General features: G+C 41.0%; 1 protein-coding gene across 5 annotated transcripts in view; it reads right to left on the bottom strand.

The window, feature by feature from the left end:
- Window positions 1–805: 805 nt before the first annotated feature.
- LOC125100147 (T-cell-specific guanine nucleotide triphosphate-binding protein 2-like) overlaps window positions 806–17,898 on the bottom strand; it is a 303,876-nt gene continuing 286,783 nt past the window's right edge. For 2 of the 5 annotated variants that reach the window (XM_047730073.1, XM_047730072.1), the window contains exons 2-3: window positions 4,843–4,897; window positions 806–2,512 (exon numbers count right to left, since the gene is read on the bottom strand). In XM_047730073.1, coding sequence (XP_047586029.1) covers window positions 1,176–2,492 — 1,317 coding nt within the window. In that variant the 5' untranslated portion in view covers window positions 2,493–2,512; window positions 4,843–4,897 and the 3' untranslated portion in view covers window positions 806–1,175. Of the gene's footprint in view, window positions 2,544–2,584; window positions 4,174–4,842; window positions 4,898–17,898 lie in introns of all 5 variants that reach the window. The other 3 variants (XM_047730077.1, XM_047730075.1, XM_047730074.1) reach the window with 2 other exon arrangements.

Genomic DNA, 17,898 nt, shown 5'->3' with positions numbered 1-17,898 from the left:
ATAAACTTGCTCTCGTCAGAATGGCTAAAATCAACAATACAAGAAACAGCAGGCATTGGTGAGGATGTGGAGAAAGGGAACCCTCTTGCACCATTGGTAGAAATGTAAAATGGTATAGCCACTCTGGAAAACAGTATGGACGTTCCTCAAGAAGTTAAAAGTAGAAGTACCCAATGATACAGCACTACTAGTTATGTACACAAATATTAGAAAAATACTAATTAAAAGGGATACATGCAACTCAGTGCTTATCTACAATGGTCAAATAATAGGAACAACCCACGTGCCCATTGACTGATCAATGGATTAAGAAGATGTGATTTATAGGTACAGATAAAGATATAGATACAGATAAAATGAAATATTGCTCAGTCATAAAACAGAATGAAATCTTTCCATTTGCAATGACATAAATGAGGATAGAGTTATGTTAAGTGAAATAAGTTACTCAAAGAAGATAAATATCATACAAATTCACTCACATGTAGAACTTAAGAAAAAAAACAAATAAGCAAAGGGGAAAAAAAGAGACAGAGAAAGACAAACCAAGAAACAGACACTTAACTATAGAGAAAAAACTAATGGTTACCAGAAGGCAGGTGACTGGGGGGATGGTTTAAATAGGAGATGGGAATTAAGGAGTGTACTTTTTGTGATGAGCACTGGGTGTTACTTGGAGGCATTGAATCACTATACTGTACCTCTGAAACTAATATTACATTGTATGTTTCCTAATTGGAATTTAAATAAAAATTTTAAGAAGAGAATTTACGGATTCATAACAGAATGTCAGGAACACCAAAAATGCACTATGCATGCGTTTATTTCAAAATTCATTTTCAGAGCCCACTCTGTGCATAGCCATTTTTTACTAGTATGTCAATAGAAAGACCGGTGCTGTGTATGAAGTAACCATCACACAAAGAGTTATTCTCTCCACTAATCAGAAAATTCCAGATTACTGTCCTTCACTTTTCCCAAAACAATCATACAAAGGAAGGATTCTTTAGAGCTCATTGCTCTCACTGTCAAATAATAGTCATTACGTTAGTGGTTTATTAAGAGTGTATTATAGAAATGTCTGTGATACCCTTGAGGGCAGTGGGTCAGAATGCTTAAAGGAAGCCCTAAGTCATCTTTCCAGGCACCAGTGCCATAGCAGCACTGAGAATAATTCAGGAGCTGGCTGTCTTACTTTTCCCATTTTCATTCCCAACATCCTGAGGTAAACAGGCTTGCCCAGAGTCCTCAAAGTCCTTAGAAATCTGTTTTTTAAGAAGAACTTTTGCATCACTCGCCACAGTCTCAAGGACAAAATTTTGAAGGTAGAAAATCTTATTAAAGTAAATACCAGAGGCAATGGGTCCTCCACTAACAGCGCAGAATTTTTCCACATATCTCCGCAGTTTTTCTCCTAAGGATTCCTCATCCTTCTCAACTGATAGCAAATGGGGAAACTTAAGGTTTTCCTTGAGTTTCTCCACCGATACATCCAAGTCCTTGGCCATGATTTTCAGGGATGAGTCATCCAGCCCAAAGAAAACCCTGTAGAGGGTTAAAGAGTCCTTTAAAGTCTCCATATCGTTACCACTGATGTAACCCATCATAGGGACAAAGGCCGATGCTCCAGCCTTCATGGCCTCCAGCCAGACCTTCTGTCTCAGGGAATCCTTCTTACGGTCAATGGTGGCCTCAGTAATATTCGGCAGGTGTTGCATAAAGATGTGGCGCTTATGCTCTGGGAGGTCCCTCAGAAGGATACTCTCCAGCCTTGGGAAATCATAGTCAGCCAACTCAAAGCTGGAGATTAAGAAGACCTGAGGATCACTCACATTGGCCTCTTTAAGTTTATCCACACAGTCATTGCGGATCTGTTCCAGGATTTCTTGTTCATTAAATTTGTTGGGTTGACACCTTTTTACGTTCCTCAAATCACTGTCTATTTTAGTTCGAACAAAGTAGAAATTCTTCTTCATTTTTTCAATTGCTGAAGACAGTTGTGCATCATTGCTTTTGAAGCGGGTAGCAGAGATGATGATAAAGAAGTCATACTCCCTAAAATTCATTTTCTCCAGATACTCATGAGGCGGAAATTTAGTGGTCCCTATGCCAGGAAGGTCCCATAATGTCACATTGGGAAGCTTTGGGTGTTCATATTTTGTTCTCTCCATGGTTGTCTCTACCGGCCCAGTAGTGGCAGCCCCTTCCTCCTCATCCTGCAAACCCCGTATGGCATTGATGAAGCTGGACTTCCCTGTCCCAGACTCCCCAGTCACAGCAATGCTCAGTGGGGCATTATTGATATCTCTCAATGCATTATTGATGACAGAACATGCACTCTGAAGGTCCCCCACTTTCAGGCTTGATTGAATTGACTTGATGGCTTCCTGAGAGATGATTTTGCTTTCCATCTTGAAGTCCTTAAAAAACCTCTCAAAGCTGGAGGCCAAATCACCACCATGAGAGGGTTGGGAAGAGGGGGACTGACCCATGGCTGGAGCAGGAGAAGGCACTATGGGGAGAAGAGAAGAGGGAAGGAAAAATAGTTAGTATAACAAGGGATGGCTTCTACTCTTAGGGACAGTATAACATCAGTCTTGGCCACAGCATTGTATCCAGCAGCCCTTCTCTTTCTGTCCAGACATTGTGTAGACTTCTGACCTGGATGTAAAATTTGCCCTTGCTCAGTCTCTTCCCTTATCTTGGAAAGTCCTTCTTCTTTAAGATACTCTTCATTCTTACAACTAATTTCAAAGCCTGATTCTTTTATCCAAACTTTCCTGTCCACATTATTCTTTGTTTATCTTGCTTTAGTTTTCTCTATTTGTAATGTTATGAAAATAATACTTCTTCATGGTGGCAAATCTAGGAAGACAGCACCAGCACATACCCTCACACCCCTTTCCACCTGTTCTGTGGAACCCTCCAGAAAATCCACTTCTGATAACCTTAAACATCACCATGAGACCTTGGTTCTCACATGAGGTAGCTAAACAAGGATGAGAGGCTCCTTCCCTTCTCAGAAAAGATACCGTATATTTTTCATTAGGAGATAGAAATTTTTAATGATTGGAAATGTGTTAAAGGATTTCTTTTTGTTTTTATGGGAGTAGATACAGCAGGGGGCATGGATCCCTATGCTCTAAAAAGTCATGCTGGACTATCCACCTGGGACTTTCTATGAACCACCCCAACTGTCCTGATACCCCACCCATCCCCTGTTTCATGCTTGGGTGTAAAAGGGGACAGAAACCCTATGGGAGAGATAAGTCACCTGGAGGACTGAGTAGTCTATAAAGTGGCATTGATGGGAAAGGTGGCATGAGCAAAAACTGAAGCAGGAGTTGAGTGGAATGTTGTAAGAAGTCAGCCATGATGAGGAGGTCCCTCTGTCAGCTTGCCTGCTGGCAATCAAACTGAGCTGGATCTGCAGTCCTGGACCTATCTGATCATGAAGGATTAGAATACCTTGAGCTGTGGGAACCAAGGAAATCATATACACAGGACTAAATGGAATGTGAAATATCTGTATACTCTCTCCTATGAAGACTGGCAACTGTAGGAATTAATATTGTCTGGCTAGAGAAGACAATAAACACATGCCTCCCTGGATGAGACTGGATGAAAAATGAAGAAGGGGTGTCCAGAAAACGGGGCCCTTTTAAGGTTTCTGGGCTAAAAACAGCCAGATTCTCATTGTGGTTCAATGCACTCATCGAGGGAGTAAATGCTTGATTTAGTAGAAATATTTATTTTCAGTTGTCACGCATTCCATACACTCCCTGTCTGCATGCCCATTACAAGCATACTTCGTTCTAGTCACATGATATTCCTATGCCACTGTATCGATTATTACAGCGTCACATTCCTTCTTGTTTTTCTTATTCCCTTGTTGTATTGATAACATTCACAATGAAGGTGGAGGCAGAGTCAGGCTTGGGAATGCATTAGAGTGTCTGGTCCCCAAGCCCTCTCCTTTTTCTGACTAAGGTGTCTGAAGTAGTCTTTTCATCTGTTGCCTCAGGGTTTCCCTCAGTTTTTAGACCAGCAAGCAAGTCGCTTCAAGTCACCACTGATGTCCAGCCAGCATGCAGGCCGGAGAGGTGAGCTTGGGCTAAAACTGAGGGATCAGACACATCTTCCAGGGGCTTCCTGGCAGCCATTGGCTGCAGCCTAGGATGGAGGATGGCAAAAACAAATTTGGGAAGAAATTATTTAGAGCAAGTGTACAAGGTCTGGACTGACACACATATGACTAGGGCATGGAAACATTCTCCTTAGAAGAAAATACTGGGAATCTAGCTTGCAAGGGGTAGCTATTAAGCAACTTAAGAAAGCACTTGTGACTTCTCAGCAGGAATATTCTTCACATGCAGAAGAGTAGAAATCTTGAGCAAGTGGCATGTGCAGGGTCAAGCCCTTGCTGTGTGAAGAGCAAACACTATCACCCCTTTGGACAGCAGGCAGGACACAAAGCAGAATGGGAAACAGTGAGTGTGAAAGAAGTGTATACAATTAGGGCCTCAGGGAGGAGCCAACAAGATGAGACTTCAGCCCTATCAGGTGTGGTCTCATGCCTGTGCATTCTCAGGGGATGTAGGAGAAAATACACAGGAGAGTGAGGAAATCTCTGAGACAAGTCCTGAGGAATAGAACAAATACAGCAAAAGGCAATCAAACGACGGGGTAGGAAATGCAAACAGATGTGGACAGCAAGATCCTATATGCTGAGCAAATTTCAGCCTCACAAAAGCCATGCCCTCAGCTGATGTTGTATGTGATGTCCTGTTATTTGTTATTTTCTGCTGCGACAGCAATGCAGGGAGAGCAGGGGCAGAGTACCTTATGGTATCCCTGAGAGCTTGTATTCTGACCGCTGGCAGCGTGTCCTCTGTGGCTGCGGTAGAAATGGGAGGGAATGTGAGAAATCCATGCCAGTAAACCTTAGGTGAACATCTAGACATACATTTCTTATCTCATCCTCTCAACAACATGACTCACAGACTTTATAGTTCTACAGAGCCATGTGTTAAGAAGAAAGGCACAGGGTCATAATGGAGGCACTTGAGTTAGTGCCCCAATTGAGTTAACCAAGGCTTAATACCTAAAAGCGGTTTCAACCTCCAGGGATGTAATCTTTCAGTAGTCAGCAAGGCTATTTCCCGGTCAGCACTAAAAACTGTACTGACAGATCCCCATCTCTCCCTTAGGAGAAAAAACTTGGCTAAAACAATAGATTCTTTTCTGGTTTCTCTATGTGCTTAAAAACTTTTCCCTTTCTGTAGCTTGATGGAGCTCCTTTCTATTTGCTAGATGGGATACTGGCAGATTCATAAGTCTTTTAATAAATCCAATTAGGTTGGGCGCCTTGGTGGCTCAGTGGGTTAAGCCTCTGTCTTAGGCTGAGGTCATGATCTCAGGGTCCTGGGATCCAGTCCTGAATCGGGCTCTCTGCTTGGCAGGGAGCCTGCTCCCTCCTTTCTCTCTGTCTCTCTGCCTGCCTCTCTGCCTACTTTAATCTCTCTCTGTCAAATAAATAAATAACATCTTTAATAAATAAATAAATAAATAAATAAATAAATAAAAATAAATAAATCGAATTAGGTCTTTAGAATATACTTGGTTGAATTTTGTTTTTTAAGAGATTTGGTGGCAGTGTCTGTATCCAAAGTGAACTTTTGACTCTATCTGGGGACAAAAAGAAACACAGGGGTGGCACCCCATGAATCTTTTTGAGTTGAGAGTCTTTCTCAATATTTCCAAGCGCCACCAGTAAGTCCATCTTGGTTTGAGCTCTTTTTTGCATTACCATTCCTGACTGAATTGCCTTTCAAGTCCAGGTTAATGGATCACTCTGTCACAAACACAGAAGGCAGTGACAGAGCACCAGCCCTTAGCCCTCGGCTCAGACAGAAGTTTACCCTGGAATCCCTTCCCCAGTTCCAGGCCACAGTCTGTATTTACTGCTCTTTCCTGGTTTAGACTTTTCCGCACTTCCTGTCTGCAGTCTTTATTAATGGAACCTGTTGGTTTAGTCCATGATGGACATTAGTGGTGATGTATAGAGGGCACTCTATTGAACATTTCCTCGTAACTTCTAAACCTAACCCCTGGATCTGAACTCAGATTTCAATTTGGGAACTGTTGGTGGCAGTGACAGTTCTCCATGTGCGTGGAATCAGGCTGCAGTCCCCATTCTTGGAGATGTGCTGGTTCAATCCTTGTCCCAGTCCCTAGCTATTTGGGTACTGATGATGTGCATAGTTCCATTACCTCAGTACTCTTGGTTTCTGTTAATGTGTACATGAGATTAAGCCTTGGCTTAAAGAAAAATAATAAATAAGTAAAATGAGTACATAAATAAATAAATATAGGGGATCTTTAAAATCCAGAGTTAAGTGCTCTACCTTCCAGCACATTATTTTATATCTAAGAACTATGATTCTACAAGCTATAAGCATCTACAAGCCTGTTTTGTGTCCTAACAACTTGGCTTGATAACGTTCAGGTTGGTAGCCAAAGAGTAAGGCCAGACAACAGTGTGAACCGCTCCCTATTTCTCAGGGTCATGAGATCAAGTCCTGCATTGGGTTCCATCACAGCACAGAGTCAACTTGAGAATCTCTTCTCCCTCTGTCCCTCCCCCTGCTTCCACACATGCTCTCTCTCTTTCTCTCCAAATAAATTTTTTAAAAAATCTTTTTATAAAATCCTTTTAAAGAAGAATTAATATACAAAATATATGAGGAACTGATAGAACTCAACACCCAAAAAACAAATAACCAATTTAAAAATGGGCAAAAGACGTGCGCAGACATTTTGCCAAAAAAGACATCCAGATGGACAACACACATATGAAAAGATAAACATCATCACTCATCATCAGGAAAATGCCAGTCAGAATTAAAATGAGATACCACACACATGTCAGAATGGCTAAAACGAACAACCAGGAAACAAGAAGTGTTGCTGAGGATGTGCAGATAAAGGAATGCTGGTACATAGGTGGTGGGAATGACTGGTGCAGCCACTGTGGATAAGAGTGTGGAGGGCCCTCAAAAAGTTAAAAATAGAACTATCCTACCACCCAGTGGTTGGACTATGGGGTATTTACCCCCAAAATAGAAAAACACTACTTCAAAGGGATGCAAGCACCCCTCTGTTTACTGCAGCATTATTTACAATAGTCAGATTAAGGAAGCTGCCCAAGTGTCCACTGATAGATGAGTGGATAAAGAAGATGTGATATATATAATTTAGTCATAGAAGGAATGAAATCTCACCATTCATAATGACATGGATGGAGTTTGAGAGTATCATGCTAAGTGAAACAAGTCAGTCAGAAAGACAAATACCATATGATTTCACTCATATGTGGAATGTAAGAAAAAAAGCTAATGAGCAAAAGGAAAAAAAGTGACTGAGAGAAACAAACCACAAAATAGATTGTTAACTATAGAGAACAAACTGTTGGTTACCAGAGGGGAAGTGAGTGGGGATGGATGAAACAGGTGATGGGTATTAAAGCGTACACTTACTATGGTGAGCACTGAGTCATGTACAGAACTGTCGAATCACTAAATTGTGCACCTGAAGGTAATGTAACACTGTATGTTAACTATACTGGCATTAAAATTAAAAACAAGAATGGGGGAATAATTGACTCTGATGTCTAATGATGTGTGATTACTCCTTTTATGGGTAATCTAAGCATAATTATTATTTTTTTAAGATATTATTTATTTCAATCTCAAGTAGGTGGAGAGGCAGGCAGAGAGAGAGAGAGAGAGAGAGAGAGAGAGAAAGAGAGGAGGAAGCAGGCTCCCTACTGAGCAGAGAGCCCGATTCGGGGCTCGATCCCAGGACCCTGAGGTCATAACCTGAGCCGAAGGCAGAGGTTTAACCCACTGAGCCATCCAGGTGCCCCTAAGCATAATTATTAAGAACAAGCATAGAGTCACCTGGGTGGCTCAGTGGTTAAAGCCTCTGCCTTCCGCTCAGGTCATGGTCCCAGGGTCCTTGGATCAAGCCCGACATCCGGCTCTTGGCTCAGCAGGGAGTCTGCTTCCTCCTCTCTCTCTGCCTGCCTCTCTGCCTACTTGTGATCTCTGTCTGTCAAATAAATAAATAAAATATTTTAAAAAAGAACAAGCATATTGAATAAATGTATAAATAAAAATTTTTAAAAATTTAGGTGAACCTGTAGGGGTCCCTCTATGGTTCAGTTCTTATGCCATGTGACTCTTGATCTTGGGGTTGTAAGTTCAAGCCCCATGTTAGGTGTAGAGCTTAAAAAAAAAATTATGTAAGCTTTTAAATAGTTTCCAAAATCTTTCTGTTAAACTGAAACCTTATAGTTCTGCTGAGCTAGATTTAAGTAATGATTTATGTTAAATTCATTAAATATTTAGATCATTTCCAAATAACATAAGATAATGAAATATTAATTACTAAAATTAGGTTTCCCTAATTTTGTTTTTTATTAAACATAAATATTGGTTTGTTGGTAAACATTTTTGGAGTCCTTTACTGAAAGGTGTACTATAAAAAAAAAAAAAAAGAAAGAAAGAAAGGATGAATACCCAAGTTTTGTAGCAACATGGACAGGACTGGAAGAGATTATGCTGAGTGAAATAAGTCAACCAGAGAGAGTCAATTATCATATGGTTTCACTTATTTGTGGAGCATACCAAATAGCATGGAGGACAAGGGGAGATGGAGAGGAGAAGGGAGTTGAGGGAAATTGGAAGGGGAGGTGAACCATGAGAGACTATGGACTCTGAAAAACGATCTGAGAATTTTGAAGGGGTGGGGGGTGGGAGGTTGGGGGCACCAGGTGGTGGGTCTTGTAGAGGGCACGGATTGCATGGAGCACTGGGTGTGGTGCAAAAATAATGAATACTGTTATGCTGAAAAAATAAAAAAATTAAAAAAAAAACCACATTGGTAGAAATTACAAAATGTATTTCTAAATTTGCCAATATAAAGAATGCTGGTGAACACAGTTCACTCATGCTTACTATTTCATTTTCACTAGAAATTAAAGTTTCTAAGGACTAAGAACTCTAACTTATGTGGCTAGAGCTAGTAAAAATAAAAAAGGGAGGGGCGCCTGGGTATCTCAGTGGGTTAAAGCCTCTGCCTTAGGCTCAGGTCATGATCCCAGAATCCTGCGATCAAGCCCTGCATAGGGCTCTCTGCTCAGAAAGGAGCCTGCTTCCTCCTCTCTCTCTCTGCCTGCCTCTCCGCCTACTTGTGATCTCTGTCTGTCAAATAAATAAAGAAAATCTTTAAAAAAAATAAAAAAGGAAATATCTCTTAATAAACGAAAAGTAAAAAAACATGTATATGGATTGGTGATGCACTTTTTTTTTGAGGCAGAAGAAAGTTGTAAAAAGATTGTGAAAAAGGAGTCTTTGGAAAGGAATTTTATGCATGGTCAGGACTGATTCACATTGGAATGAAAGAATTTTAATACAAAAGAAATTGGAGGGGGGGAGGAACCATGAGAGACTGTGGACTCAGAAACAAACTGAGGGTTTTGGAGGGGAGGGGGTGGGGGATGGGTGAGCCTGGTGGTGGGTATTAAGGAGGGCACATATAGCACAGAGCACTGGTTGTGGTGCGTAAACAATGAATTCTGGAACATTGAAAAGAAATTTAGATAAATAAATAAAATTTTATTAAAAAAGTAAGCTCGTGCAAAATTAAATTTGGTTTCTTGCCTGTAAAAAGACAAAGATTTCTTTGTTCTTCCAGGATTTGATCTACTTTTGGTAGTAGGTTTTGAAAGTTCCCTTACTGAGTCAGAGACAAGATGGCGGGGAAGTAGGAGGAGACGCCTTTTCAACCTGTACCCTAAAGTGAGCTGATTATACCAAAGAACTCCGATCACCCATGAAATCAGCCTGAGATCAGAATTATACACGTCTGGATCTCTACAGGGGCAGATGATGCCAGTGGGCAGGTAAAGCGGAGTGGGAACATCAGACTAATATGGGAAGATAAACAAAAGGGGGAGGGAGCCACCAGAGGTGACTGATTGGAAAGTAATACCCCTAATATGAGAGTGCCCTGCATCTGGGGACCAACATTAACTTGGAGACTGGTTGAAAGCACTCCAAAAGAGCAAAGGATCGCGGGGAGGAAATTGTGGGAATCGGGGCAGCTAGGGACAGGGGCTTAAGTCCCCGGAACCAGGACAGCCTCCCCTGACGCTGAGTCAGAGATAGTGTGGCGGAGAAACCAGGTCTTGGTCCCTGAGCTGCCAGCGCGCCCGAGATTGCATGGGGTCTGGCTCCTGTGAGGGGCTGGGAGCCATGCCAGAGAGCAGAATGCCAAGCCCTGCTACAGAGCCTAAGACACGCGTACCCCTCACCTTCCCCTGAGAGAGGTGTATAAAGGCCCACCCGGCACTCTTAGACCCGGGCCTGAGACTCGCACCCCAAACTCTCCCCTGAGACATGTGCGCAAAGGCCCAGCCTGGTGCTTTCGGACCTGCACCCCACTCTCAGAGCCTGATGTGCGCGCTCAACCCACAGCCTACCCTGAGAGAGGTGCGCACAAGTCGGGTGCTCTTAGACCCAGAAAGACCAGGCATTCCCAGACCGGGCCAGCGGGAAAATCTCAGTGTGCGATCACTGCTTGGAACCTCTCTGGCGGTCTGGAGCTGCCCAGACAGCTGCTGCTGCCATGGTTTTGGATACAAGCAGAAGATCCTGCATCCCCAGGGACCGCAACTCAGAACCTGCTCTGCCAGTGGCCAAGGGGGAATTTATATAGGCTCTGCAGCCAACTGAGGCTTCTCTCTGAGAGGGAGGTCAGGGTGCAGTTTGCTTTCCTCTAAACCTAAAAAACCATCAAAAGCTGTCAAGGCGAGAGAAAAAAAAAAAGTGAACAAACATTAAAAACCTCAGAAAACAAAAGCCTGAAAAAACCAGTTTCCTCAGAGCCCACCCCCTTGAGGGGGGCGGGAGGACTTAACCCAGGGAACATCATTGACTGAAAACCCCAGTGGCAGGCCTCTCCCCCAGAAAAACAACCCGGAAAGAAAGAAAAAAAAAAAGCCTACAAGAGAACAACCACCACTACTACATAGGACAACTTTTATTTTTAATTTGTTCCCACTATTTTGGCTCATTTTTTTATATAGATAATTTTTTAACCTATTTACCATCACAGTGAGCTGTCCAGTATATCAAATTCCGTAATAACCTTCTAACCTGAGCTTTTTGATACATACACCTGTGTTTTTCTTTTGCATTTCTATTTTTTAAATTTCTTTTTTTAAAATTTTAGTTTAGTTTAGTCTAGTTTATTCCTTTTTTATTTTTATTTTCTAATATTCACATAGAGTTAAACTTCAAAGTAATCCCCTTTCCCCAATCAATACTACCCCTAGAGGTAAACCAATTTTTAATCCCCCTTTATCTTAGGAAAGTTGAGTCCTTTAACAAAGATATCAAGATACATCCAGGAAGAATCAAAACAACCTTCCTCACCCACACTGAGAATTTATAACCACTCTCCCATCTTTTCCTTCCACCGTGTTTCTGTGTTTTTGTGTTTGTCCTGATAGTATATAAATGTTACACTTGGGGTTCTTTTTGACGAGCTTCTTCCTTTATTTGCCTATATATATATTTTTTTTTTCTCTTGTATATTTTTTTCAGTCTTTTTGTTTGTCTCTTTTTGTTTGTATACTTCATAAATCTTACCTTGGGGCCCATTTGGGCTGAACCTTCTCTTTTATCTTCCCTTTCTTTCCTGTCTCTCTCTCTCTTTTTCTTTTTCTTTTCTTTTTTTCTCATTTGTGTGGGGAATCCTTATTGCTCAGAAGTGTTCCAGGGTGCACCTTGACAGCACCACAGTTGATACATCCAGCTTCATCTGTTCAGTCATCTCTCACCAAAATGACTAGGAGGAGGAATGCCCCACAGAAGAAAAAAACAGAGGATGGACCTCCTGCAACAGAGCTAACAGCTATCAACATAGACAATATGTCGGAAAGAGAATTCAGGCTAACAATTATCCAGGCAATAGCTAGGTTGGAGAAAGCCATGGATGACCAAACGGAATTGATTAGGGCTGAACTGAAAGCGACCAGAGAGGATGTTCACAATGTTAGGGCAGAGCTAAAAGCTACCAGGGCTGAGGTTCACAATGTTCTCAATGAGTTCCAAACTAATCTAAATTCTCTCAAAGCTAGGGTAACTGACCAGAAGATAGAATTAGTGATCTGGAGGACAAACAGATAGAGAGAAAGGATAAGGAGGAAGCCTGGAACGAACAGTTTAGAAGCCACAAAAACAGAATCAGGGAAATAAATGATGCCATGAAACGTTCCAACATCAGAATTATTGGAATCCCTGGAGGGGAGGAGAAAGAAAGAAGTCTAGAAGATATAGTGGAACAAATTCTTCATGAAAATTTTCCCAATCTCACGGATGGAACCAGCGTTCATGTACTAGAGGCTGAATGGTCTCCACTGAAGATTATAGATTCCAAAAAAATATCAAGGCACCTGATAGTCAAATTGAGGTATCATAATTGTAGGTATAGTCTCTTGAAAGCCACTAGGACAAAGAGGCTCCTTACTTACAGAGGAAAGCCCATCAGAATAACGTCAGACCTGTCCAAAGAGATCTGGCAAGCCAGAAAGGGCTGGCAAGATCTATTTAGAGCACTAAATGAGAAGAACATGCAGCCAAGAATACTTTATCCATCAAGACTGACATTCAAAATGGATGGAGAGATAAAGAGTTTCCAAGACCGGCAAGGCTTAAAAGACTATGCAACCACCAAGCCAACACTGCAGGAAATATTAAGGAGGGTTCTATAAAAGAGGAAAAATCCTAAGAATAGCATTGAACAGAAATATAGAGACAATCTACAGAAAGAAAGACTTCAAAGGTAACACGATGTCAATAAAAACGTATCTATCAATAATCACTCTCAATGTGAATGGCCTAAATGCGCCCATCAAATGGCACAGTGTTGCAGATTGGACACAACGACAGGACCCATCCATATGTTGTCTACAAGAGACCCATTTTGAACCTAAAGATACACTCAAACTGAAAGTGAAGGGTTGGAGAAGCATCTTTCATGCCAATGGGCCTCAAAATAAGGCCAGTGTAGCGATTCTCATATCAGACAAATTAGATTTTAAACTAAAGACTGTAGTTAGAGATACAGAAGGACACTACATAATTCTCAAAGGGACTACCCACCAAGATGCTCTAACAATTGTAAATATCTATGCCCCCAATATGGGAACAGCCAATTGCATAAGAAAACTGTTAATCAAGATAAAGAGTCATATTGATATGAATACATTAATAGTAGGAGACCTTAACACACCTCTCTCAGAAATAGATCATCGAAGCAGAAAATCAATAAAGAATCAAGAGCATTGAATGACACATTGGACCAGATGGACCTCATAGATATATACAGAACATTCCACCCTGAAACAACAGAATACTCATTCTTCTCAAGTGCACATGGAACCTTCACCAGAATAGACCACATACTGGGTCACAAATCAGGACTCAACCGATACCAAAAGACTGAGATTATTCCCTGCATATTCTCAGATCACAATGCTTTGAAACTGGAGCTCAATCACAAGGAAAAGTTCAGAAGGAACTCAAACACCTGGAAGCTAAAGACCACCTTGCTTAAGAATGCTTGGATCAACCAGGAGATCAAAGAAGAACTTAAACAAATCATGGGAACCAATGAGAATGAAGACACTTCGGTCCCAAACCTATGGGATACAGCAAAGGTGGTCCTAAGGGGGAAATACATAGCCATCCAAGCCTTCCTCAAAAAAATTGAAAAATCCAGAACACGCCAGCTGTCTCTACACCTTAAAGAACTGGAGAATCAACAACAAAACGAAACCAACTCCCCACATAAGAAGGGAAATTATCAAGATTAGAGCTCAGATCAATGAGGTAGAAACCAGAGATACAGTAGAATGTATCAATGAAACTAGAAGCTGGTTTTTTGAAAGAATCAATAAGATCGATAAACCATTGGCCACAGTAATCCAAAAGAAAAGAGAGAAAACCCAAATTCATAAAATTATGAATGAAAAGGGAGAGATCACAACTAACACCAAGTAAGTAGAAACAATCATCAGAAGTTATTATCAACAGTTATATGCCAATAAACTAAGCAACCTAGATGAAATGGATGCATTCCTGGAAAACTATGTACTCCCAAAATTGAACCAGGAAGAAATGGACAACCTGAATAGACCGATATCTAGTAATGAGATTGAAGCAGTGATCAAAAACCTCCCAAAAAACAAGAGCCCAGGACCTGATGGAATCCCTGGGGAATTCTACCAAACGTTCAAAGAAGAAATAACACCTATTCTCCTGAAGCTGTTTCAAAAAATTGAAGCAGAAGGAAAACTTCCAGACTCTTTCTATGAAGCCAGCATTGCCCTGATCCCCAAACCAGGCAAAGACCCTACCAAAAAGGAGAATTTCAGACCAATATCCTGATGAATATGGATGCTAAGAGTCTCAACAAGATCCTAGCAAACAAGATCCAACAGTACATCACAAAGATGATCCACCATGACCAGGTGGGATTCATCCCTGGGCTACAAGGATGGTTCAACATTCGCAAATCAATCAATGTGCTGGAACAAATTAATAAGAGAAGAGAGAAGAACCACATGGTCCTCTCAATTGTTGCAGAAAAAGCATTTGGCAAAATCCAGCATCCGTTCCTTATTATAATGCTTCAAAGTATAGGGATAGAGGGAACATTCCTGAACTTCATAAAATCTATCTATGAAAGACCCACAGCAAATATCATCCTCAATGGGAAAAAGCTTACAGCCTTCCCCCATATTGAGATCAGGAACACGACAAGGATGCCCACTCTCAGCACTCTTGTTCAGTATCAGAAGTCCTAGCAACAGCAATCAGACAACAAAGAGAAATAAAAGGTATCCAAATTGGCAATGAGGAAGTCAAACTCTCTCTCTTCGCAGATGACATGATTCTTTACATGGAAAACCCAAAGGACTCCACCCCCAAACTACTAAAACTCATACAACAACTCAGCAACATGGCAGGATACAAAGTCAACGTACAAAAATCAGTGGCTTTCTTATACATGAACAATGAAAATACAGAAAGGGAAATTAGAGAATCGATTCCATTTACTATAGCACCAAGAACCATAAGATACCTGGGAATAAACCTAACCAAAGAGTTAAAGGATCTGTACTCAGGGAACTACAGAACACTGAAAGAAATTAAAGAAGACAAAAAAGAAGGAAGACCATTCCATGCTCTTGGATCGGAAGAATAAACATTGTTGAAATGTCTATACTGCCTAGAGCAATCTATACTGTTAATGCCATTCTTATCAAAATTTCACCGGTATTCTTCAAAGAGCTGGAGCAAATAATCCTAAAATTTGTATGGAACCAGAAGAGACCCCGAATCGCTAAGGAAATGTTTGAAAAACAAAAATAAAACTGGGGGCATCACGTTACCAGATTTCAAGCTTTACTACAAAGCTGTGATCACCAACAGCATGGTACTGGCATAAAAACAGACACATAGACCAGTGGAACAGAGTAGAGAGCCCAGATATTGACCCTCAACTCTATGGTAAAATAATCGTTGTCAAAACAGGAAAACATATACAGTGGAAAAAAGACAGTCTCTTCAATAAATGGTGCTGGGAAAACTGGGCAGCTATATGTAGAAGAATGAAACTCGACCATTCTCTTACACCATACACAAAGATAAAATCAAAATGGTTAAAAGACCTCAACGTGAGACAAGAATCCATCAGAGTCCTAGAGGAGAACATAGGCAGTAACCTCTTCGATATCAGCCACAGCAACTTCTTTCAAGATATGTCTCCAAAGGCAAAGGAAACAAAAGCTAAAATGAACTTTTGGGACTTCATCAAGATCAAAAGCTTCTGCACAGCAAAGGAAACAGTCAACAAAACAAAGACGCAACCCACGGAATGGGAGAAGACATTTGCAAATGACAGTAGAGACAAAATGTTGATATCCAGGATCTATACAGAACTCCTCAAACTCGACACACACAAAACAGATAATCACATCAAAAAATGGGCAGAAGATATAAACAGACACTTCTCCAATGAAGACATACAAATGGCTATCAGACACATGAAAAAAATGTTCATCATCACTAGCCATCAGGGAGATTCAAATTAAAACCACATTGAGATATCACCTTACACCAGTTAGAATGGCCAAATTTAGCAAGACAGGAAACAACATGTGTTGGAGGGGATGTGGAGAGAGGGGAGCCCTCTTACACTGTTGGTGGGAATGCAAGTTGGTGCAGCCTCTTTGGAGAACAGTGTGGAGATTCCTCAAGAAATTAAAAATAGAATTTCCCTATGATCCTGCAATTGCACTACTGGGTATTTACCCCAGAGATACAGATGTAGTGAAAAGAAGGGCCATCTGTACCCCAATGTTTATAGCAGCAATGGCCATTGTTGCCAAACTGTGGAAAGAACCAAGATGCCCTTCAATGGACAAATGGATAAGGAAGATGTGGTCCATATACACTATGGAGTATTATGCCTCCATCAGAAAGGATGAATACCCAACTTTTGTAGCAAAATGGATCGGACTGGAAGAGATTCTGCTGAGTGAAATAAGTCAAGCAGAGAGAGTCAATTATCATATGGTTTCACTTATTTGTGGAGCATAACAAATAGCATGGAGGACATGGGGAGTTAGGAGAAGGGACTTGGGGGAAATTGGAAGGGGAGTTGAACCATGAGAGACTATGGACTCTGAAAAACAATCTGAGGGGTTTGAAGAGGTGGGGGAATGGGAAGTTGGGGGAACCAGGTGGTGGGTATTAGAGCGGGCACGGATTGCATGGAGCACTGGGTGTGGTACAAAAACAATGAATACTGTTATGTTGAAAATAAATTTAAAAATGATAAAAAAAACACATTGAGATATCACCTTACACCAGTTAGAATGGCCAAAATTAGCAAGACAGGAAACAATATGTGTTGGAGAGGATGTGGAGAAAGGGGAACCCTCTTACACTGTTGGTGGGAATGCAAGTTGGTGTAGCCACTTTGGAAAACAGTGTGTATATTCCTCAAAAAATTAAAAATAGAGCTTCCCTATGATCCTGCAATTGCACTACTGGGTATTTACCCCAAAGATACAGATGTAGTGAAAAGAAGGGCCACCTGTACCCCAATGTTTATAGCAGCAATGGCCACAGTCGCCAAACTGTGGAAAGAACCAAGATGCCCTTCAACGGATGCATGGATAAGGAAGATGTGGTCCATATACACTATGGAGTATTATGCCTCCATCAGAAAGGATGAATACCCAACTTTTGTCGCAACATGGATGGGACTGGAAGAGATTATGCTGAGTGAAATAAGTCAAGCATAGAGAGTCAATTATCATATGGTTTCACTTATTTGTGGAGCATAACAAATAGCATGGAGGATAAGGGGAGTTAGGAGAAGGAGTTGAGGGAAATTGGAAGGGGAGGTGAACCATGAGAGACTATGGACTCTGAAAAACAATCTGAGGGGTTTGAAGCGGTGGGGGGTGGGAGGTTGGGGGAACCAGGTGGTGGGTATTAGAGAGGGCACGGACTGCATGGAGCACTGGGTGTGGTGCAAAAACAAGGAATATTGTTATGCTGAAAATATAATAAATAAATAAATAAATAAATAGTAAAAAAAAAGAATAATCATAATAAAAAAAAGAAAAGAAAAGAAAGTTCCCTTACCTATTAAGTGATCTTCCTAGAAAAAAAATATCCTCTGTTTTATGTTCTATTTGTGTAGGTATATAAGCATTCTAGAAATTATGTGAAATTCGTGGAAATTTGATAT

The sequence above is a fragment of the Lutra lutra genome, chromosome 5 (assembly GCF_902655055.1).
Source record: "Lutra lutra chromosome 5, mLutLut1.2, whole genome shotgun sequence".
NCBI classification, from domain to species: domain Eukaryota; kingdom Metazoa; phylum Chordata; class Mammalia; order Carnivora; family Mustelidae; genus Lutra; species Lutra lutra.
This window is presented reverse-complemented; position numbering and strand designations above follow the sequence as displayed.